General features: G+C 51.8%; 12 protein-coding genes across 12 annotated transcripts; 5 read left to right on the top strand and 7 right to left on the bottom strand.

The window, feature by feature from the left end:
• Window positions 1-25: 25 nt before the first annotated feature.
• BCR37DRAFT_402641 (histone-fold-containing protein) lies at window positions 26-582 on the bottom strand (the record flags this gene model as incomplete). Its single annotated transcript, XM_040871926.1, has 2 exons — window positions 26-87; window positions 180-582. 2 exons carry the CDS (start codon window positions 580-582, stop codon window positions 26-28), a joined length of 465 nt encoding a protein of 154 aa, XP_040725414.1.
• A 110-nt stretch (window positions 583-692) lies between these two features.
• On the bottom strand, window positions 693-1569 carry BCR37DRAFT_379536 (putative xanthine-guanine phosphoribosyl transferase Xpt1). The gene is made up of 3 exons (XM_040869284.1): window positions 1410-1569; window positions 924-1365; window positions 693-879 (listed from the first exon to the last, which is right to left on the bottom strand). The coding sequence occupies exons 1-3, from the start codon at window positions 1514-1516 to the stop codon at window positions 823-825; spliced, it is 606 nt and encodes a 201-aa protein (XP_040725413.1). The 5' UTR covers window positions 1517-1569; the 3' UTR covers window positions 693-822.
• Window positions 1570-1659: 90 nt separating this feature from the next.
• BCR37DRAFT_398518 (uncharacterized protein) lies at window positions 1660-3548 on the top strand (the record flags this gene model as incomplete). The annotated part of the gene is made up of 1 exon (XM_040871755.1): window positions 1660-3548. The coding sequence occupies exon 1, from the start codon at window positions 1719-1721 to the stop codon at window positions 3546-3548; it is 1830 nt and encodes a 609-aa protein (XP_040725412.1). The 5' UTR covers window positions 1660-1718.
• BCR37DRAFT_379534 (Sodium/calcium exchanger protein-domain-containing protein) lies at window positions 3539-6118 on the bottom strand. The gene has a single exon (XM_040869283.1). The coding sequence runs from the start codon at window positions 6044-6046 to the stop codon at window positions 3599-3601; it is 2448 nt and encodes an 815-aa protein (XP_040725411.1). The 5' UTR covers window positions 6047-6118; the 3' UTR covers window positions 3539-3598.
• Window positions 6119-6238: 120 nt separating this feature from the next.
• BCR37DRAFT_402638 (F-box domain-containing protein) lies at window positions 6239-8596 on the top strand (the record flags this gene model as incomplete). The annotated part of the gene is made up of 2 exons (XM_040871925.1): window positions 6239-6430; window positions 6476-8596. 2 exons carry the CDS (start codon window positions 6239-6241, stop codon window positions 8594-8596), a joined length of 2313 nt encoding a protein of 770 aa, XP_040725410.1.
• Window positions 8597-9672: 1076 nt separating this feature from the next.
• BCR37DRAFT_402637 (S-adenosyl-L-methionine-dependent methyltransferase) lies at window positions 9673-10526 on the bottom strand (the record flags this gene model as incomplete). Its single annotated transcript, XM_040871924.1, has 2 exons — window positions 9673-10462; window positions 10513-10526. 2 exons carry the CDS (start codon window positions 10524-10526, stop codon window positions 9673-9675), a joined length of 804 nt encoding a protein of 267 aa, XP_040725409.1.
• Window positions 10527-10772: 246 nt separating this feature from the next.
• BCR37DRAFT_379531 (uncharacterized protein) lies at window positions 10773-11330 on the bottom strand. The gene is made up of 2 exons (XM_040869282.1): window positions 11225-11330; window positions 10773-11163 (listed from the first exon to the last, which is right to left on the bottom strand). Exons 1-2 carry the CDS (start codon window positions 11311-11313, stop codon window positions 10911-10913), a joined length of 342 nt encoding a protein of 113 aa, XP_040725408.1. The 5' UTR covers window positions 11314-11330; the 3' UTR covers window positions 10773-10910.
• Window positions 11331-11397: 67 nt separating this feature from the next.
• BCR37DRAFT_379530 (glycoside hydrolase) lies at window positions 11398-13612 on the top strand. Its single transcript, XM_040869281.1, has one exon. The coding sequence runs from the start codon at window positions 11568-11570 to the stop codon at window positions 13536-13538; it is 1971 nt and encodes a 656-aa protein (XP_040725407.1). The 5' UTR covers window positions 11398-11567; the 3' UTR covers window positions 13539-13612.
• A 314-nt stretch (window positions 13613-13926) lies between these two features.
• BCR37DRAFT_392748 (uncharacterized protein) lies at window positions 13927-14766 on the top strand (the record flags this gene model as incomplete). The annotated part of the gene is made up of 1 exon (XM_040871193.1): window positions 13927-14766. The coding sequence occupies one exon, from the start codon at window positions 13927-13929 to the stop codon at window positions 14764-14766; it is 840 nt and encodes a 279-aa protein (XP_040725406.1).
• A 147-nt stretch (window positions 14767-14913) lies between these two features.
• BCR37DRAFT_392747 (uncharacterized protein) lies at window positions 14914-15600 on the top strand (the record flags this gene model as incomplete). The annotated part of the gene is made up of 1 exon (XM_040871192.1): window positions 14914-15600. One exon carries the CDS (start codon window positions 14914-14916, stop codon window positions 15598-15600), a length of 687 nt encoding a protein of 228 aa, XP_040725405.1.
• Window positions 15601-15658: 58 nt separating this feature from the next.
• BCR37DRAFT_347010 (transmembrane adaptor Erv26) lies at window positions 15659-16435 on the bottom strand (the record flags this gene model as incomplete). Its single annotated transcript, XM_040867735.1, has 1 exon — window positions 15659-16435. The coding sequence occupies one exon, from the start codon at window positions 16433-16435 to the stop codon at window positions 15659-15661; it is 777 nt and encodes a 258-aa protein (XP_040725404.1).
• A 119-nt stretch (window positions 16436-16554) lies between these two features.
• Window positions 16555-20987, bottom strand: BCR37DRAFT_379527 (uncharacterized protein). Its single transcript, XM_040869280.1, has 5 exons — window positions 17180-20987; window positions 17027-17137; window positions 16941-16985; window positions 16842-16898; window positions 16555-16799 (listed from the first exon to the last, which is right to left on the bottom strand). Exons 1-5 carry the CDS (start codon window positions 20925-20927, stop codon window positions 16627-16629), a joined length of 4134 nt encoding a protein of 1377 aa, XP_040725403.1. The 5' UTR covers window positions 20928-20987; the 3' UTR covers window positions 16555-16626.
• Window positions 20988-21078: the final 91 nt, after the last annotated feature.

Here is a 21078-nt window from a genome sequence, read left to right as displayed (position 1 = left end):
CTTTTGTGTTCAATTCATGAGATCTTCAATCTTGAGACCGCGCGCAGAAGCGACAGGGCTGCGATGCGCTTCGAATGACTGGTCTTCCTGTTTCGGCCGTATCGCTTCATCTTGCGGACTCGATACCTGCTGTTGCAGAGGCGGCGGCATGAGATCGCTTGGTTCTTGCTTTTGCTGACCCTCCATCTCTTTTGCTTGGAAACGGTTGCGTGCGCTTGCCAGTAATTCTTCCTGCTGCCTGAGCAGTTCCTCGTCCGTCAAGCCTGAGCGCTCAAACTTGGAGACCTTCTTCTCCCTTGACTTCATGGCTTGCTTATGTTCCTGCACCACAGCTTGCAGCGCGTCCAGGTAGGCGGGAAACCCCAATTCTTCCACCGCCTTCAAGACATGCTCAGCGGCAATGGTCTTTTTAGTTTCCTTTTCACAGATATCATTTGCTTCTGAGGAGAGGAGATGGACAAACTCAACGCAGAGGTCGATGAGGAGGTCGCGGGATTCGCGAGAGAAGATGAGATCTGGCGGGAGCATTTCAGTGACGAGTTTGTGGACGGTCGCTTTTGGAAGGGAGAGCTCGTCGTCCATGGAGTCTGCCATGGCTAGCTATGGGGCTCTTGGGCCGCTGATTCCAGGTTCTGTCGCCTGTTGGTCGCTGGTTGTTGGGTGTCGTCTTTTGCTTTCTTCCACAGAGAAAAGTATACAGCTGGTAGCTAGTAGTATACAGCTAGTAGCTAGTAGCTAGTATATGTAGTATACAGCCAGTAGCTAGCCTGAAGCATCTCCTACCTGCTATCTACAGCGAATAGTACACAGACAGAAAAGGCCCTACGCAGTCGCAAGCCGTGTGTGCTCCTCGATACTCTTGCTCTCCCATGGATAGCACTAGACTGGTTAGCCATCATCACCCAAGAAGAAGGGGTCCTTACGATCCACTCGTCACCGACGTGTTTGCCTGCATAGTACCGCTTCATGTCCATCAGGCCCTCCAGCTCGGCCTTCTTCGGCTTCTGCTTGTTGTGCACCACAAAGATGCCAAACTCAGTCTCATCCTCGACGCCCTTCAGCTCAGCCTGCTTCTTTGCATCCTTCTTCAGCTCACGCAGCGCATAGTGCAGCGTCGTCCTCGTGTCATCCACCTCATCCACAATCAAGATACGCTTACCCGCAAGCGTCGCACCACCCAGTGTGGAAAAGTCGAGCCATTGCACACGCTGCACCTCTGCACCAATCTGCTCATCGACGCCGGAGCCGAGATCTTCATACAAGACCAGACCTATTGCTTGAATCGGGATATTCTTCTCGCCCTTGACCTTGAGAAATGTCCGTAGGATGCGTGCAGGGATGAAACCACCGCCGCCGATGGCTATACTAAGAACTGTCAGCGGGTATTGGTGAGAGATGGCAGGAAGTACATGAGATCTGGCTTGAATTCAGCGAGGATTCTGTCACCTGTGACTTGGCAAAGCGTGTGGATCTGATCGTAGCTGACGTAGACTTTGCCATCTGGGGCTGTGGCCATGATGAAGGGTCGCGGGTATTGCTTGTGCTTCTTGTGTCTCTTTGGCTTCGTTTGTGTCACATTTTTTGTCTTCTCTCCCACGACACGACGACGACGACCTCATCCTACCAATCCTGAATCTAAATCTACTTGCTGCTGCTACTGCTACTGCTACTACTACTGCTCGTACTAGAGTCCTACTGCTTCATAGCTCAAGCTAGCTATGGCGCCCGCAAGCTCAACCACACCCTCGCTGCGCAAAGCTGAAGCGGAACCGCTCTTGCGACGCGACACGCACTGGTCCTTGCTCGAGCGCATCTTCTCTAATGACCAAGCCGTCTTTCGCTTGAATGCCAAATCAGAGAAACGCGTGACATTCGGTGAACTCTACTACCTCGACTGGCTCAGCTCATCAAAGCTATCCAAGACACTCAAGGAGAAATTCATTGCTGATAAGCAAGCGACGCTGAAAGTATGCATGGCTGCATTACTTGTCAATGTCGGTCGTATCAACACAACGCTGGTTTTCACACCCACGCAATCGCGTACATTCAATTGCTTACCTTGTGTGCAAGCGTATGAACCTGGTGGTAAGCTGCTTCAAGATGCACCACGCCTCAAGTCACTCCTGAAAGGCTCCTGTGAAGGTCCCCGTGCACCACCGACGTGGGAGGCACTCAAAGCCTTACAAGCATCAGCAAGTCCAAAGCCCCTCACCAACCCCATCAACCTCATCTTCCTCATGACAACACCTGAAGCAACCTCCGTCAAAGCAGAACACTTTAGTGATTCCGATTTGGAATTCTACCATCTCTTCTCAAAAAGTGACCTGACCACCGATTCTCGTGCTCGTGCGTTTTTATGGCTATGCTATCATTACATTGAGACAAACGGTACACTAGAAGAAGCACTCACGAATCCATTCGGTCAGCCTGAAGCTGGCTTATTGGTGCCAACGCTGGTACCGTGTGACGAAGGTGCAATTGCTGCCGAGAATATCGATACACCGGAAGAACTCGAGTATGCTGAATTTGCAGTCCGACAGCGTCGTCTGTATCTGGAGAATGCCGTGCTCAAGGTTGAGCAGAGCAAGCAAGATGCCGCTTCGAAAGAAACGGCCAAGGATGGTGAGATACCAGTAGAAGAGCAAGCCGCGAGTGAAGATATCAAAGTTGAGGGCGAAGAAACGCCAGCTGCAGAGAAACTCAAGACATTGGAAAATACACCCCTTGACAAACTCAAAAAGGCATCACGACCGCCCACGAAACGACCCAATCGATCAAAAGCATCACCAAGGACGCCTGTTGTGTTGGGTGAAGATGGTCAGCCCATTGCAGAGCCAACGCGTCGCTCATCACGCAAAGTGAAGCGCAAGACGTATGACTCAATGGGATCCTCAGAGGGTGAGGGTGAAGGAGGTGAGGAACGTCGACAAAAACGCAGTCAGCATGATGGTGATCGAGCAGTGGGTCCTGCAGCGCAAGCAGCACAGGAAGAGTGGGCCAAGAAAGTCGCTACACGCCAACAACAGATGTTGTCGCATGCGCTACGACGCAAGCACAAATATCACCTGCATAAACGACAAAAACAGTCTGCCATCCAGCGCGAATTTGCTGCAATGCAAAACTTCGAGGGCGGTACCTTTCTCGGTGCAGATGACATGGAGGCGCTATTTGAGCCGCTGGATGATTTTGATACATTGCTGCAATATCAAGTTCAGCACAATCACGTCAATAGCGCCAATGGCGGTGGTGACGTTGGTATGACGACCGGTCATGTCGTTGCAAACCTCATGACACCCATTGCTGCTGCAAATGGCGCATTGGCTGCTGAGCAAAATCCCAGCATGATTTCAGGCCCTGTGAAGCGTGATTTGCAGCAAGCGACAGCATTTGCCTGGCGCGAGGATTGGGGAGAGGAGGCCGGTCGTTTGGGTAGGGCACTTCAGTATGCACTGGGGAAAGTGAATGGTGCGTATGGCGCTGCGAGCAAGTCTGAGCAGCAAACAGACGCGACTATGCCGCCGTCATTCAAGATACGTCTCAAGTTTTGATGGCCTGCAACATATTTTATCATCAAAGTTTATGAGTTCGCTATAGCATGCTAGATGTACATCTCCACCAAAACGGAAGTGATCATACCAACCAAAAAGATACAACAGAGCGCTACACCGAGTCCACGTGTCATCATGTAATTGTTGTGTGGTACAGCAACGAGCAATACCAACAAAGTCACCAACAAACTTGCACCAGACACAATGAGAGTCGGTGAGATGGACGCATTGTAGACGTGATGTTTGGTGAGGTTGATGTAGATGCCGGAAATGCCAATACCAATCAGAATGTTGAGCATTGGTCCTCCAAAGACGCCAGAGATGGCCATTTGACTGAAGCCCATACGAGCAACAGTCACATCGGCCACAAAGTCGCCAAGGGAATTACCAACGGCAAAGACTGTCAATCCAAGAATCGCATCGCTGATGCCAAGGATCGTACCAAACGCTTGTAGCGTACCCACCACTTCATTGGCAATAGTGGAAATCCACGTCACTGAAATGATGAAACCAACAAAGCAGAGCCAAGAATGGTAGCGCGGCCGCTTGTCTGCGCGTGTAAAGGTCAAAGTTAGTGACAAGCAGGCCAAGCCGACAATGGCCGCCACCAGCAACGGTATCCACATACTCTCACCCACATAAAGTGTTGTTGAGAGCAGCAAAGGACCTAACAGACATTGCACACAGGTCAGCCAATGGTTCCAGCCACGATGCGCCGTGATTCTGTGTGCGTCGTCCTTTGAAACGGAGACAGGCGTATCTGCAGCTGCTTCTTCACTGCGTTCTGCGTCGCGCTGATTAACGGGCGGATTGACGACTGGTAATGTGATGCTCAGTACAAAAACTGACGGCAGCGCAAGAATTGACAAGATGCGCGATGTCCACGATTGCGTTTGAAAGCCAGTGAGTGTGGGAAAGAGTAGGCCACGAAGTTCAATGGGTGGCGGTAGAACACTGCTTGGCCAGTACCGGGGAACCCATGCCTGTCCAGGAGCACGATGATCGTGTGCATAATCCGTCATTGTCTCTGCACACGGAACGTCGACATGTAGTGGCCCCCGATGTGTTTCTCCCATGGCCTCATACGTTTGAGCTGGAGACAAGGGCGCTATACTGGTCGCCTCGCTGCTGTGTTTCCAAGCTTCAGCGAATGGATTTTCCTCCAAGTCGTGACCATCCGGTGCGCTGATCTTCAGTGCTGGTGGCGGCGCTGCAGGCGACTGAACAGCACTTGGCAGTAATTCAATAGGATTTTGTTTCCGCAGTGATGAGGACGCAATCTCCTCAAAAGGTGTTTCCTGATCTGATCGGCTCGAACACCGCGAGGGCGTCCGTCCGGGCAGCGATATTCTGCCTTCGCCACCGCCTTTTGCCCAAGCATCGTCGATGATGCTTGGCGAGAGGGATTGATTACCCGATATAGTATTGCTGCTGAATGTTCGTTGTCTAGGTTGCAAAACTGTACTTCCTGCGCGTGTTCTCCGTCTTTTTGAGGGAAGTGTTGGACTGATGCCATCATCAGACGACATGAGTGATCGAAACTCGAGTGCACCGAGCAGTGAAGGTCGCACAGAGTTCTTTGCCGAATTGTAAGGTTTGCCGGTGATGCTCATGCTTGTGTTGATGTCAATGTAGCTCTCCACCAAGGCATTGTCTTCGTCACTTTCATTGCCTCGTTCCAGAGCATTGATATCATTTTCCAGCAACGCAGCTTCATCATCGTCGCTGTCAATATCTGGTCTGGGCTCTTCGCCCGCTGGTGCGTATTGGCCTCGGATACGCGAGTCGTTCACCTTCGCCTTTGTCTGGGTACCGTGAATCCATGTACCAAGGAGCACATAGGCAACATATAAAACATAAAACACAATCATGAGGACTGATTCCCAGAGCCGCAGTCTGCCATCCGCGAGAAGCACCATCGTCATCATGACTGCCACAAGGAAGAAACCTGCGTCGCGCAAAAAGCTCCGCCGAGAAACTTTGAAGGGAGAGATGATGGCCATGGCCCCTGCCACGACACTCGTGATGAAAGCAGCGGCGCCGAGCAATTCGCCAATTGCTAGACTGCCGCTATGCGCCTTAAAAGCGGCGAATGTTGAAAAGACATCGGGGCTACCATTGCCAAAGGCGAGAAAGGTCACGCCCGCGACACTCTGGCTCATGCCCAAGTTATTGGCAATGGTTGCAAGGTTTGGACAAAAGAAATCGCTCGAGGCGATACCGATAGTACTGAAGAGCATGGCTGTCCATGCTGCAAGGATACCAAAGCCCAGAGCGGGTGTTTCTGCCATATCACAATAGTACCAAGATATATAATCCACCATGCCAGCTGCGTTGGGGCTGCAGTACTTGCGCGCATACTTGCATCGGTCGGGCGAGCTATGGATAGCCTCGCAATGATGCTTCATGCCTGTTGGTGCGACGACTTGCGCGTTTTCTGATGATGCTGCTGCTGTCGCCGCGATGGCAGACAGTAGGAGCCATGCCCTGACGTGCATCCAAGGAGAGGACGCGTCGTCTGGAGGATGCGCTAGCTCTGAGTATAAGTAGACTTGAAGTAGTGCTTGTTGTAGTTGGCAGATGGAGGGAAAGCCAAGAAAGGCGAAAGGCGCAGCAGCAACGACACTCACCAGGACTTGCTTGGCATCACTCACTGGACTCTCGAGACGAGGCGGCCACGTAGCATATGCATGGCCAGAGACCTCCCTGCCGACATCGTCGCAGCCAGCTTCGACCACCTCCCTGTCCCAGACCTACTTCGCGCAGCACAAGTCTCCCTCCTCTGGCGCGACATTGTCTACGATGAGCAGCGCTGGATCGCAAAGCTCAGAGCTATAGGCGTCTGGTCGGACGCAGCTGCTCGGAGGAATCTGGAGGAAGAGGTAGCACGGCGGCAACGGAAACAATCAGAGACTTCGATCGTGCAGAACACAAATCGCGATGATCCGTTGTATGCGCTACCCGAGGCGCGCCCAGTCCGTGGCAGAGCGCGTCCTGAATTTAGACGCATCTATAAGCTGCTTGCGCCTTACTATCTTGATCTTGTTGCTGCGGCGAATCCAGCCACATCCAAGTTGTTCACCTCTTATAAAGATCCCGAGGATCAGGCACGCATGCTGAGACAACTCTCTGCCTTTGGAGCAGCGCATCCTGTTCATGATTCACAGGCACGTAATGTGCAACTGCAAGCGACTATTGATCTGTTCGAGACGGCTGCCTTGCGAGAGTTTGAAATCAGCTACGACCATCGCAACGAAGCCTCCATGCAACGGTACGCGCAAGTCTGCACCCTACTCAACGGAGGCGGCAAATGCATCCGTCTCTTTTGCAGCAAGAATGTCTTGCTCTCGTCAAGCTTACCCAATGCATTCGAGTGCTTTGATGCAGCCGGTAACATCAACCTCACGCCCATGCAACGCCTCACAACATCGCTCGGGGTGGAACTACTTTCGCAGAAAGAGGTGATTGCACTAGTGTTTCCGCGTGGTCAGACTTGGCACATTCTGTGTGAGCGCGTCTTGCGGGAAGTGCTTGCAGTATACATCAAGAATCTGATTGATTATGCTCAACAACAAAGCACAGAAGCGTATTTGGCGGCCGTTCCAGGAGCATACCAACATGCTCACCGCCTCGTGAGTGAGCTTGGCCTCAACTTGCTACCGCAGCTACAGGCTATCTTCGAGGAACACGTCTCTTGGTATCTTGAGGAAGAACTGCGTGAGCTTCGTTCAAAAGCAGATCACGAAGTCAGTAATTGGGATCGACAAATCACGGATGAGTCGCAAAAGACGGAATCCTTGCTGCTTTCCAATATCAATCGTGAAGCAGCCAAGAAGAACTTTTTGCAGTCCTTTACACAAGTCATTCTCATGCCTGTCAATGTCGTCGGTAGTGCGATTCCTTTTCGACAGAGCGTTACACCCGACGCGAATCAACCAGCAGGTCTCATTGCAGAGGAGAATAACCTCGCAGCAACACAAAGCTTGCCTACGACGGAACTCGCAGCGCGGGCTGCCATTATGAACTCTGGGCTTGCACGAATCAAACGTCTTCTCAGCTTGGAAGTGGCTCTCTCACTCATTCATGCTGGCAAGGAAGCGATTGATCGCAGTCGTACCTTTGTTCCATTTGCCGGGCGACTTGGTCAGGAGGCGCGCGAACAGAGCGAAGCCATGTTCAATGCAGTCCTCGATGCGCTTGGTGTGCGGCATATTGCGAATGGTTTTGAGCTGGCGCTACAAGCGCTCAAAAGTTACGATCCTCGGCGGAATAAGCAAGTGGCACAAGTCCAACCGCTCGTTGACTTTCTCGAGCTGGTGCATGTTGGTGATTTGATTCAACAAATGATTGATGTTTTCTACAATCAAGAATTAGCCGGAATCGTTGATAAGACTGATTTCTTGTCGCCTGCAGTCAAGGGTAAGAAGAAGTTTGAGGAGATGATTGATAAGAATGTGGCAGATGGCTTGAATCGTGGCATCGATGTACTCATGGAGCAAGTCGAATATCTCCTCATCACGACACAGAAGCCAACAGACTTCAAGCCCTGGCTCGTCCTTGGCCAAGATGATCACCTCGACTTGCAGGAAACCGACACGGCGCGTCAAGTCGTGGCGTGCCTCTCGACCCACACTGAACTACTCCGTGGCAGCACGGATAAAGCGACCCTTGACGTCTTCTTTCAAGAAGTCGGTGTCCGCTTCTTTGGGTCGTTGTGTAAGCACCTCAAGCGTCAAAGCATTACCGTGGAAGGTGGCCTCAAACTCATCTCTGACCTCAACTACTACTACAACTACATTGCCAGTCTCAAGCAATCTTCCATTGTGCCTTACTTTTCTTCGCTCAAGGAGCTTGGCAATTTGTATATTGTCTCGGGGCAGGAAGGGAAAGCTGTTGGGCAGCTCGTTTCTGATATGGTGCGGTTTGGTGGTGTTCTGAGGCCTGAGGATGTGTATGAATTTGCTGAACGTCGAGCAGATTGGATGAAGGTGAAGAAGGACGTGGATAAGGTCATCTATGGCACTAATGGCGACTGTGTAGTCCAATAATAGAATGCTGTCTGACCTTGTCCGAAATATGCTGTCTCAATAAGGCTTAATCGAGCTCGAGCTGCCAACGACCCTTGACCACTTGTGCTTTCAAGTATTGGGGGATAGCTAGCAATGCCGAAAGAGACACACTACGAGCCTCAGAGCTCTGTAGAATCTACCCAAAGGCTGCTAGAACAACGGTTTCACCAATCTACTGAACCTACACCTCAAGAGCACACAAAACCTAGAACCGCGGTCTTCGTCATTGACTGGGACGAAACAATTACTGCATCTGATACGCTCTCATTGCTTGCAAGTTGCTCTCCTGTAGCCGCAGATAGCTGGCCTGAGTTCACGAGGCTCTATCTAGATGATCTCCACAGTTTCGAGGAGAGCTGGCAAGCCAAGTATGGGACAAGAGATACGCTAGAGAAGCAACTTCAATTCCTTGGAGACTTGGAAGTGATTGAACAGCAAAGTATCGCTCGCATAGAGAGTAAAGGCGTCTTTCGTGGCGTAACGAAGGCAGACGTGGCCAAGGCAGCTCAGAATGCAACCATTCGTCAAGGTTTCGAAGCATTTGCTGATGCGGCAGGACCGTGTCATATCCTCAGTGTTCACTGGTCAAAACACTTCATTGCATCTGCGTTGCCTGCCGTCTGTCGACGTGACGGCTGGCAGATTGCTGCTAATGAGCTTGACTTTGGTCCCGATGGGCGCTGCACTGGTAAGGTGAGCAAAAGTGCGCCTCTAGCCTTCCGAACAGGTATCGACAAGCAACGCTGGATGCAAGAGTACCGGAGGAAAGGACATGACCTTCTTGTCTATATTGGAGACAGCAATACAGACCTGCCAGCACTATGTGAGTATCTCCCCACTTCTGTGTGTCTGCTAACGTTAGTGGATGCAGATATTGGTATCCTTTTTGGTGGCAACGAGAGCCTTACCAAGACTTGTCGACGCATTGGTCTCAAATTCAAGCCATTATCAGATATGGTCGAGCGCGAGCATGGTCTTTACATGACATCCAGTTGGGAGGAAGTGAAAACGCTACTGCTATGAAAAAATGCTGGATATGCCATGCTTGGAGTGTACTAAAACTTGATGCGACGCTTGCGTCCGGTGAACTTACTGTCAAGGGGTACACCAGCTTTGCCTCGTTTCCGGTAGAGCTCCTTCTTCTTGAGAATCGCCTCCTTGTGGGTCATGTCCTTTTTGCGATTTTTGATCTTCTTCTTGCGTAGATCCGCAGGATCGATCTCTGCATCGGGTAAGGTCAATGTACCACCACCTACTTGCAAGCAGAGGTAGTACTTTTTTGCCTTCTTGGAGTCTGGGTGGTCGACAATCACACCGCCACCAAATCCACATTTTGTTGCACTACTCGTAATCATGTTGAGTGAACGTTCTGATTCCGGGTAGAACTGGAAGACTGCCTTGGCGCCTCTTTTTAGAGACGCATAAAGAGATGTGAAGAAGTGCTGTAGTCTAGCTTGTGGATTCGCCGTTGCAGTATCAGCATTGCAGAGCCACTGTAGGACGGACACGGAGATGGCACCGTCAAAGCTACCGGCCCTGAAAGGTACTCCTTGACCAATATCAGCTAAGAGCAAGTCTCCCTCAGTATCGCGATTCAGGGCGACTTGAAGCATGCTAGGAGCAATATCCATACCGACCCAGTAATGTCCCTCTTGCTCCAAGATTTCGCCAGACAAACCACTTCCACAGCCGATATCTAGAATAAAGCTTGGTTGGCCCTCTGGTAGCTCTAGCAGGTCGATGGCGCGGATAGCCATCTCTGCTTGGATCGCCTGTATGCGCGAATTGTCGGTATATTTTTGCGCTTCTGTGCCATTATAGAAGAACTCTGGCGGCGCAATATGCCTGTGTGTGTCAGTATCCCTGCAACGACAGATGAGAGGGAGGAAGCATACTCTGGGCGCGACATTGCTGTGCCCTTTTGTGTGTGTCTATTTTGTGCTTGGTCGTCTTTTTTCATCTTTTTCCATTTTTCTACGGCGACGAGATTGAAACGCGGGCGGCGGCAGCAGCAGCAGCAGCAGCAGGCTCGTGGGTGGAGGCCTCTTGCTCCCCTTGTTCTTCATCGATAACCTGCTCCTCGACATCGTCCTCCTTTTGCCAGGCCTCGCGTAGACCGGTTCCTATTCTATAGACAAGCCGCGACTCATGGGCCTCCAGTAATCCTTCCTCCTCGCCCTCGAGTGTTTGTGTTTGTCCTTCCAGTGTCTTGAGGTCAATAAGGGTGACTTGCGTTAGGAAGTAAACGAGATCTAGCAGCATGAGTCTGCCTTTGCTGCCAGGAACTGCTCTGTCAGTCAAGTGACATGCGACATGAAGTTGACTTCTTACCCTGACCGACAAAGTCAATAAAGAGGCCGCCGTGCAAGTAGCCATTCTGATACGCACCTGGTAGAGGCAGCGTCGACATCAGGTGCCAGAGCAGCAACAAACCATTGCTGCCTAGAATCAAGACAACCAGACGTTTACCTGGGTGTAGATCCCAGTCTTGCCAGAGCATTTGTACATGCACACCATGCCGAATCAGTGCACGAAGCATCGACAGACTGCGAAAAATGGAGTTAGCCCTCACATCGATAGCGATTAAACTGAATAGCAAGCAATTACTCGAGCAGATAGATATATAGCGTGAGTGCACAGCAGAGGACATGGAGCGCTTTGATTGCGTCCTTGCATGCGCTTTTATGGGAGCGCATCACCGGAGCATGTGTGGTGGATGTGTTGCGCGAGTTGTAGCAGCAGCAGACTCTTGATCATGAACTTCAAAAGCGCGTTGGAAGATACCTCAGCCCAACATTCACCGTGACCGTGACACGCGCTGGAGGATCAGCCAACTGCAAGCGCAGAGACAGGGGCTTGCAGACGGCGACAAACAGATACTGTAGACACTCGATCAGATATATGGAGCAGCAGCAGTAGCAGTGACGAGAGCCAATTGCAGCTAGACACCATGTCCTTCTCCATGGCAGGTATCCCACATACGTATCGCGCACGCAGGGACAGTAAACCACGCAGTTGGTATGCAGACAAAGAGCGGCCCTTCTATGGTGGTGTACCTCGGCGCAGAAAGTACACCAAGCGCAAAATATGGTTTGGTTTGTTGTTTTTGGCGGGCCTTGTCCTTTGGTATCGTGGTTTGTTATGGCCTGCACCCAAAGAACCCATCTTTGTACATGTAACGGACCCTGTGTTACTAGAGAAGCAGAATCGTGTCAAGGCAGCGTTTGTGGAGAGTTGGCAAGCCTATGTTGACCATGGATTCGGTCATGACGAATACAAGCCCATCTCGAAGAAGCACAAGGATATGGTCCCTGGCGGCATGGGCTGGATCATCATCGACAGTCTGGATACAATGCTGCTGATGGGTCTGACTGAATATGTGCCTCAGGCAAGAAAGTGGATCGAGCAACACTCCTTCGACATTGATGCAGAAGTCAATGTCTTTGAAACGACAATTCGCATGCTGGGTGGATTGCTGTCTGCATTTCATCTGACTGGCGATCAGCTCTATCTCACTCAAGCAATTGATCTTGGAGATCGACTGCTTGGCGCGTACAAGACGGAAAGTGGCATCCCAACGGCCTCCGTGAACCTCAAAACCGGCGAGCCCGTCAGAAGTCACGATGATGGCGGTGCTTCCAGTACAGCTGAAGTGACAACGCTACAACTCGAAATGAAGTATCTCAGCTTCTTGTCCGGCAACCCCGAATACGGCATTGCTAGTGAACGTGTCATGGAGCGAATCAGACAGAATAAAGTTGCTGCTGGACTCGTACCGATCTTTGTGCAACCCGCATCTGGACACTTCCAAGGTCTTCAGATCAGGCTTGGCAGTCGTGGTGACTCGTACTACGAATACCTGGCGAAGCAGTGGCTGCTCTCAGATGACAAAGTCTACAAACATGCCTATGAGGAAACAGTGCAGAGCATCAAGGATATTCTTGTCGGACATTCCTCATCCAATGGTCTTACGTTCATTGGAGAGCTGAATGAAGGTGTTGGTGGACCTGTTTCGCCAAAGATGGATCATCTTGTGTGTTTCCTTCCAGGAACGCTTGCCCTGGGCGCGACCACGGGCCTACCACTAGCGGAAGCAAAGCGAAAAGATTGGTTTGGCAAGACACAAGAAGAGGATATGAAGCTTGCTGAGGAGCTGACAAAGTCGTGCTATGCCATGTACAACTGCACGACAACCGGTCTTGCGCCAGAAATTGCATATTTCATCAGAGAGGGTGAAGATGCAAGCACGTCGAGCAATTGTGAGGATATCCGCATCAATGATCAGGATCGGCATAACTTGATGAGACCAGAGACGGTTGAATCGTTATTCATCATGTGGCGTATCACAAGGAATGAGCAGTACAGAGATTGGGCCTGGCGCATCTTTTTATCGTTTGAGGCGTACCTTCATGCTGGAGAAGGTCTTGGTTATACAAGTGCCAACAACGTCATGGCCAATCCGCCAGAGTTGCGCGATAACATGGAATCTTTCTGGTTGGCAGAGACGCTCAAGTATCTCTACCTCATTTTCGCTCAAGCACAAGACGAGGGACAGGTCTCGCTCGACAAGGTCATTCTCAACACCGAAGCTCATCTGATTCCCAAGTTTGTGCCTCTTGCTGGATCTCGAGGCGGCGACCAGGCGGACTGGGTCAAGACTCACAGCAGTGAGGCTGGGACGTCCAGCTTTCCCGTCGTTACGGGCACTGCAGGAACATCTCTAGACAGCGATTTCGAGAAGCTGAAGGATCTTCATGTGCTCATCAAAGCCTCGCAAGCAGAACAGCGGACTCTCTTTGAGGGCGGATCGGCAGAGACTGCAAAGCAGGTAGGGGAAGCTGTGGCTGCTTCTTTACGGGAGTCAATCCATGACATGCAGTCGCTTCGGCATCATGAGCGTGCAGATATGAGTCCTTTGTAGCGATGATTTCAGGCCAGCAGACTATAGCATTTGCATCATACGTTCCTAGCATTCAAAGCAACCATTCTTCCGAGTTCATGCATGCCTTCAGTTGAAAACTTGAAACGCGACGCATTTCAGACGCGACGACGCACACTCTTTAGCGAACACAGCACTGCCAAACTGGCCTTGTAGCACTATCCATTCAAGCACTGGCTTCAAGACGCGACTTGAAGCTCCTTTTAGTATGCTCAGCCTCCTGCGGGGCGAGGCGGCCACACGAAGCTCACTCATCACGCTTTTAAGTATACAAACTGTGCTTTTCCTTCTACAAGCACTGCTCAACAAATCTGCTCTGCTGTCATTGCCTGCACCACTCTTACTCTTACTGATAGAGTCGTTCATGACGATGCTCATGATACTGGGTGGCCATTACATGGGCTACTTCCAGCTACGAACGCTCAACCATCACATATCAACGTTCAGAAATTTACGTTGGCTGATCCTATCGAAACTGCTCAGTGCCATTTCAAGAAGTTACTGCGTAGAAGCAGTCGATGGAACAGTCTTTAACCTCGTTCGTGGGCTGGTATTGCCCTTTGCAGTTGGACTGTCAGCACTCTTCTTGACGCCGCCAACCAGGACAAGTCTCCTTCCCATTGCCGTTATTTGTCTTGGCTTCTACTTTGGCACAGTCTCTGAACATACAGAGATACAAGATATTGGCGGACATTATGGCCTTGCAGTGGGCGTACTCTCCTCCTTCTTTGCAGCACTCGATCTGACTGTCACAAAGAGCACATTGGATGACTACTCCTTGTATGATTTGCTCTACGTGACAAACATGGCAGCTGTAGCTGCTACGTTACCCATGATTCTGCTCGGCACAGAGTATACGGATCATCTTGTCATCTCTGCCATGACAAACGGGGAAACGGCAGGCCTTCGCTCATTCATGCTCAAGGCCTCGGTGTGTGGCATCTTGACCTTTTTCGCTGCCATCCTGGCTCTTGTCCAGCTGAAGCTGACTTCACCAACGACCCATCAAATCACAACAGGTGCACGAGGCGTCCTTCAAAGTATCTTGAGTGTTATGATTCTCGGCGAACGGTTAGAAAGGCCGCAGATGGTGTCCATCTTGGTCATCACAGGAGGCACCATTGGGTATGCGTATCAAAAGGAGCGGGAGCATTCACGTTCGCAACGGACGTATCAGCATCTGAGGGAGAAGACAAGTGATAAAGTCTGAATCCTAAAACATATCATGTAGCATTGTTGGGCATTTTCCGTTGGTCTTTAGTTGTGACTGCGTAATAGACGACATGTTTCTTGCGCTTGACATGGATGAAGACGACGGGAAACTGCATCGAGCGAGTGTGCTGTAAAAAGAGCCAGTATGGTACGCTCTGGCTTCACGGACTCCAAGAACCTCTATCTATACAGCCACATCATCACAAAGCAAGTGCTGCAGTCACCGCAAAAGGCACTCACCAACAAGCTCACCCTTGCGCAACTACCACCAAACAGAAAGCTGCATCCGCCAGCTCTCCGCAGGGACCATTGGGTTCCGCTCTGCAAAGTAGAGTTTGCGCGAGAGACAAATGAGCCTGTCCCAGAAAAGAAGAAGAAGATTCGCGCTGTGCCGGAATCACGGACGATGAATCAAGTCTATAACAGACTCCTCGATTATCGCCGCTGGCGAGCAAATGAGCGCGTCCCCTCGGTCTTGGCGAGTGAAGGGACTGTCGAGAGTAATCAAAAAGCGAGATTTGTCAATGTGCCGCGAAAGAGACGGTTGAGGGAGGAGAATGAGCATATTGCCACGAGTGTCGCGGACCTTGCAGCAGCGATTGATACATTTACGCTGAGGGAGGCAGGCGAAAGGCTACCTGTTGTCATCAAGTGGCTAGAACCTACGGATGCTGACCATGCGACGAGCTGGCCGGCGAATGTCACGCACACGGGCGGCCTATCGACCATTCGTGGCTACAAGTGGACGGAGCAGTCATCCGCTTCTCGGGATGCAGCATCGACCGCAACAGAGTCGACGGAGACAGAGACAGCTGCACCTACGGCAGCTTAGGCCATTCAGCATTTCCACTGAGCAATTAAACGTATCGTACAAGAATAAAGAGTGATCTCTATGCAAAATGTCCTGTCCGCCGAGTATACTCATCTTCCTCCTTTGTGATGCCCAGAGACTGCAAGACTGGTTGAAGCACCTCGCCGCATCGCTTGTACACTTGCTTCACGAGTCCACCTGCACGTTGGCGGCCGCCTCCTCGCTGCGTGCCTGCCAGTTTGCCATCCGCTGCATCAATACCACCGAGTGACGGCGACGAAGCGCGTGAGGGCGTACTAAGCGGTAATGTATTTTCGCCCGCCGATAGAGACACAAAGAGTGAAAAGGGGACAAGCCAGACGCAAATGCCAAAGAAGCTCGAGACTTGTCCGAATGTCACTTGTCCCGGGACTTGTTGCCCCGTGCTGCCATAGCCATACCCACTACTTGATCCGCCTGGCCGTCCATAGGCAGATTGTGCCAGAAGTGCTGATTCCCGCTGTAGTCTGCCAAACTCCCTGAACCATAGGAAGTGCGTTGCAAGGACACTGCAAATGGCGCCAATGAACCAGACACTTTGCATGTGGATGACAGGGAAGTCCTTGAGGTTGCGCCAGTAAATGCCATGCGCCAGAAGTGTAAGCACGCCAAGCACCGGAGAAAGACCATCGACCAGCATCAGCAAGAGGATGAAGGCGACCACGAGCAGGATGAGGCGCTCAATGACCAGCTTTGAGAAGCGGGCGTGTTCTTCAACAAACTCAGAGACATAGTAGAGGCCAGAGGCGATACTGAGGGTGACGAGTATGAATCCGACCGTGCCGCCGATGTACGACAGGGCCAATAGGATGAGCATGGCGTTGCCTGTCTACTCCAATGCAGTATCAGTCTGTTGCATTCCCTTGGCGAGTCCAAGCTTGAGTCTGCGTTTGTCGCGCTGTTCTTCCCTTTGACGCGCCAGCAAGATCAGATGGAAGGGAAGTTACTGGATGGTCTACTAAGACTCTACTTGTACTTGTACACTACAGAAAGAGAAGCAAGCAAGGTCTACAGGACGCGTCCTCCAACCTCCGTTCCCTTCTCAACCGTCTTGGTCTTTCGCAGAGCTTTGCCTGCTTGAATCCCTTGTAGCAGCGCACTGCGGTCTTGAGGACCAGCAGATGGCATAGACGCAACAGGCGTAGGGGGAGGAGGCAGCCCACCCATCATCGGTGGAGGAGCTACAGTTAGCAAGGTCTTCTCAGTCTGACTCAAGCACATACGAGGTGGTAGACCGGGCATTCCCATGGGCGGCGCGGGCGGTGCAGGTGGCGGGGCAGCTATTGTCAGCACTCTTCCTGATCGATACTCGAAGGACTTACGAGGTGGCATCCCCGGCATTCCCATAGGCGGCGCTGGTGGCGGTGCTAGGGTATTAGCAATGGGTAGAAATTGAATGAAGTCTTACGTGGAGGTAATCCAGCTGGAGCTGATGGAATAGGCGGCATGCCCTGTGGAACAGGCGGCGCTGCGGGAGGAGCTGGCGGTGCAAGAGGTGGTGCAGGGGCTTTTGCAACAGCTGCACAGTTAGTCTTCGTCTCGATCATGCAAGAATCCTCACGTGGTGTGGACGTAGCGCCCGTGCGCTGCATACCCAAGGGCGTAGCAGCAGGTCCAGTTCGTTGCGCACCCAGTGGAGTCGCAGCGCCACCTGTGCGTTGCGGTTGCATACCACCGGAGAACAATCGGGCTGCCAAGTCTGCCGGAGATGGACCTTCCTCGTCAGAGGAGCTATCCTCATCACCACCAGAATCGCTGTCCCAGTCATCATTCTTCTGAGGCCTCGCACGCGGCGCATTGACTCGTCTGGGAGGAGCTTGTACGGGAGGCCGCGCGACAGCCACAGGCGCAACGATGGGCGCTGCTTCAGGAACCTTTGCCTGCTGCCCCATCTTGTGGAATGGATTTGTTTCTGTACTCGTCTCCTGTGCTGGGGTGGATGCCTGAAGCTTGTGGAAAGGGTTGTGGCTCGGTGCGGGAGGAGCGACCGCTTCCGCTTGAGCAGGCTTCTCTTGCGTTTGCACTTGCAAAGGTGCTTCATCATCAGACGAGGATGCATCCATCAATTCACGCTCGAGTCGCTCTTCTTCGGCGATTCTTGCAGCACGCTCGCTGCGCAACTTTTCCAATTTGGCTTGTCGCGAGTCGACTGGCTTGGCTGCTGCCTTTGCTTGCTTTGCTGCATCCTGCTGAGCCAATTCTCCAGCTGCTTGAGCAGTCTTGACACGCTTTATTTCAGCTTGCTGCTTCTGTTCAGCCTCCTTGACTTCCTGCTCGGCACGCTTCGCTTGTGCTTCGACTCTTTGGATCTCTGCATGTTGCTTGTCTTTCTCTTCCTGCAACACCTGCTTGACTGCTTGCTGATCTGCGGGTGTCTGTGCTGGAGGAGCCTCTTCATTGTTCGACAATGCTTGTGGCTCACGCGTCTTCTTAGTAGGCCGAATACCAAGTTTTGCAAGACGTTCCGCCATACGCTGCTCAGCTTGCTGCTTAAGATACGCAGCACGATCCTCAACAACTGCGGCCTTTTGCTCTACTGCAACAGCAGGTCTAGCCTCAGCACGTGGCGCACTGACGGAAGCACTTGATGTCGACGCAGCAGGTCTCGCAGACCACAGCTCGCGTATGAAATCACGCACCTCTGGTTCAACGCCAACAGCATCTTGCCAACGCCGACGTTCATGCTCACCAGCACTACTCGCCTGTGCTGATCCCAATGCAGCAGCGATATCCTGCCTGAGCTGATCCGCACTCTCTTCAATATCCTTAATCATTTGCTCGTTCGATTCGCGCGTCTTGGCAAGTTCAGCTTGTTTTGTAGCTTGCCTTGCTTGAGCGGCTTCAAAGTCATCATCACCAAGAGTCTTGGGCGCAGGTTTACCGGTCAGAGCAGCCATTCTTGCCTCCATCATAGCTTTTGTCTTGGCCTTTCTACGATCCGCCTCCGTCACAACGCCGCCGGGTCCTGTTCCCTTGAGTGTCGCACCACCGGGATTCTGCTTCCTATCCTGAGCAGTAAAAATTTCCATATGCAATTCCTGGATCCGACGCTCGGCAATGCGTACCTGAGAGGCAATACTAGGGAGTTGATCCACCAACTGCCGAAGTTGTCCTTGCAATACCAATTTTTCACGCGCATCATCTTGCGACAAGAGGTGAGCATGTGCATGCGCATCGAGTTTTGCTTGTACTTTGCGAACTTCGCGCTTGAGACTGTCGGCCTCCTGTCTTGCCTTAATATCTGTTTCATCGCGTTGACCTTGTTGTGCATCATCCCGCGCGTCAATCGCATCGAGCATGACTTGCTTCTCCTTAATGCGCTTCTTGAGATCAGCGATACTCGATGAAGATGAGAAATCATCTGAACGGGGTTGCTCTGGAACAGGCTTTGCAGCGCGTCTACGTGCAGAAGAGACGTAGCCGACATCCGAGTCGTCGTGCTTATATACTGTTCCATCTTTTGCATAATCACGCGCAATCTCCTTAAACGACCTGTTCTTCATGAAACTGGTCGGTCCATTCCTGGAGCTCGCGTCTTGTTGCAGCATGCTCTTGACTTGATTGATGGACTCGCCAAAGTTGCGCGTCGAAGGCGGCACGAGCTCTGGTGGAAGTTGCATGGGAATCTCGTAGCCATTCAGCTTGCGATAAATCAAGTGCAAGGCAACGGCAAACTCATCCGCATTGAGTTTCCCCTTGTCATCCGCATCAGCCAATGCCCAGATAAGCTCGAGGTCACTGCGAGGTAATCCAGACTGTCCAAAAATCTCAATCGCAACTGGACCTTCAACGAACCCTTGCTTCTTCTTATCCCAAGCCTTGTGAATCGTATCAAACATGGCCTTTTCCTGCTTCGTGATGGCCCATGGGACTTCAGCCTGTTGCTGCTGCATTTGTTGAGGTTGAAACATTTGACCTTGTGCACCAGGCATCATTTGCATACCTAGCGCTTGCATCCCTGGTAATCCCTGCGCTGGTGCATTCACAAATCCCCATTCTCCAGGTCGACCTGTTGGCTGACTTGTCAAGGGTTGCATGCCATACTGAGCGGCAAAGACACCAGGTCCTGTTTGTTGTGACATGAGTGGTGCCATGCCCGTCAAGCCGGGCTGTTGCATACCCGTCAGACCGGGTTGTAACCCGTGCCCAACCTGGTAACCAGTCTGTTGAGGCTGGAAGCCAGTTTGTTGAGGCTGAAAGCCACCTTGCTGCTGATAGCCAGTCTGCTGAGGCTGAAATCCAGTTGCTTGTGCTTGAAAGAGAGACGGCTGAGGTTGAATTGAGCCAAGGAGTGCCGTGTTGCTCTCAAAGTTGGGCGCATTGGCAATTGGTTGGAATTGTCCATTACTGTTGGCAGGTCGTGCAGGCGTGGGTGGAGCGATATCCGGAGCGCTGAAAGCAATGTAGTCCACCATGCTCGATACTTCGTTGCTCGTTGTATCATCAACCTTGCTCGGTAATGGTCCGCCCTTGAGCGCTTTATTGATGAGATGCATGGCCAGCACAAATTCTGGAAACAGCAATTGACCAGAACGCGTTGTATCTGACAAGGCCCAAATACGTGACAACTGACTAGCGCCAAGCCCACTCTTTTGAAAGATCTTCTTGGCTTCTTCTCCCTCGAGCGCAGTCTTATTGAACGGCACCGCCTTAGCGAACAAGTCTTCAAACTTCTGCTGTTCAGCGGCAGAGACAAAAGAAAGACGCTGGCTGGGAATATTGGCGCCCGTCTTTTGCTGCTTCAACTTTGGTGCAGCTTGTTGAGCTTGTTGCTGCTGTTGAGGCTGTTGCTGCTGCTGCTGCGTTACAGGATTGAAGAGCGGCTGGGAGGCAAAGTTGTTGTCAAAGCCAGCAAAACCAGTCTGATTCATTTGCATACCATAGCCTTGCTGCTGCATAGGTGGTTGTTGCTGCGCTTGCTGTCCATATGGCATATATCCAGTTTGCTGCTGTTGCAACTGCTGCTGCTGAGGCGGCGCTTGATAGCCTGTCCTCTGCTGTACCATCGCTTGACCTGCCATACCGCCGAACCCAGCAGGACTCGGTTGATAGCCAGTCTGCTGTGGTTGAAATCCACCTTGCTGCGGCTGAAAGCCTGATCCCTGTGTAGCTTGTCCATAGGGCATTGACTGTCCTCCTAGCTGTTGCTGCTGCTGTCCTGCTTGGCCTTGCATACCAAATTGCTGCTGTCCGAAGCTTGACGTAGGTTGGAAACCTGTACGCTGTTGTTGCATAGGCTGCTGCTGCTGTTGCTGTCCATACCCACCTGCACCTGAATAGCCCTGCTGGCCTCCGTACCCGTTGTACATGGCTCTCTACTCTGTCACCAGTACTGCTCCCTGCTGCTTCCTGCTGGTTGAGGTTGTTCGAGGGTGAAGCAGCGAAAGTGACGACAACTCAGCAAGCAACAGCTACACTACAGCTACAGCTACACTATAGCAGGGCTACAGCAGCTACACA

Source organism: Protomyces lactucae-debilis (assembly GCF_002105105.1).
Source record: "Protomyces lactucae-debilis strain 12-1054 chromosome Unknown BCR37scaffold_9, whole genome shotgun sequence".
In the NCBI taxonomy this organism is placed as follows: Eukaryota; Fungi; Ascomycota; class Taphrinomycetes; order Taphrinales; family Protomycetaceae; genus Protomyces; species Protomyces lactucae-debilis.
Note: the sequence above shows the minus strand (reverse complement) of the source record. Positions and strands in the feature narration are given on the sequence as shown.

Bases quoted from the DNA above. Each gene is read 5' to 3' on its own strand.
- BCR37DRAFT_379536 (XM_040869284.1), bottom strand. From the start codon at position 1,516: ATGGCCACAGCCCCAGATGGCAAAGTCTACGTCAGCTACGATCAGATC. The intron at 1,366-1,409 runs GTACTTCCTGCC...GACAGTTCTTAG, and splicing joins GAATTCAAGCCAGATCTCAT to TATAGCCATCGGCGGCGGTG. The intron at 880-923 runs GTAAGGACCCCT...TAACCAGTCTAG, and splicing joins ACGTCGGTGACGAGTGGATC to TGCTATCCATGGGAGAGCAA.
- BCR37DRAFT_379534 (XM_040869283.1), bottom strand. From the start codon at position 6,046: ATGCACGTCAGGGCATGGCTCCTACTGTCTGCCATCGCGGCGACAGCA.
- BCR37DRAFT_379531 (XM_040869282.1), bottom strand. From the start codon at position 11,313: ATGCGCTCCCATAAAAGCGCATGCAAGGACGCAATCAAAGCGCTCCAT. The intron at 11,164-11,224 runs GTAATTGCTTGC...CATTTTTCGCAG, and splicing joins CTATATATCTATCTGCTCGA to TCTGTCGATGCTTCGTGCAC.
- BCR37DRAFT_379530 (XM_040869281.1), top strand. From the start codon at position 11,568: ATGTCCTTCTCCATGGCAGGTATCCCACATACGTATCGCGCACGCAGG.
- BCR37DRAFT_379527 (XM_040869280.1), bottom strand. From the start codon at position 20,927: ATGTACAACGGGTACGGAGGCCAGCAGGGCTATTCAGGTGCAGGTGGG. The intron at 16,986-17,026 runs GTAAGACTTCAT...CTAATACCCTAG, and splicing joins TCCAGCTGGATTACCTCCAC to CACCGCCACCAGCGCCGCCT. The intron at 16,800-16,841 runs GTATGTGCTTGA...TGCTAACTGTAG, and splicing joins AATGCCCGGTCTACCACCTC to CTCCTCCACCGATGATGGGT.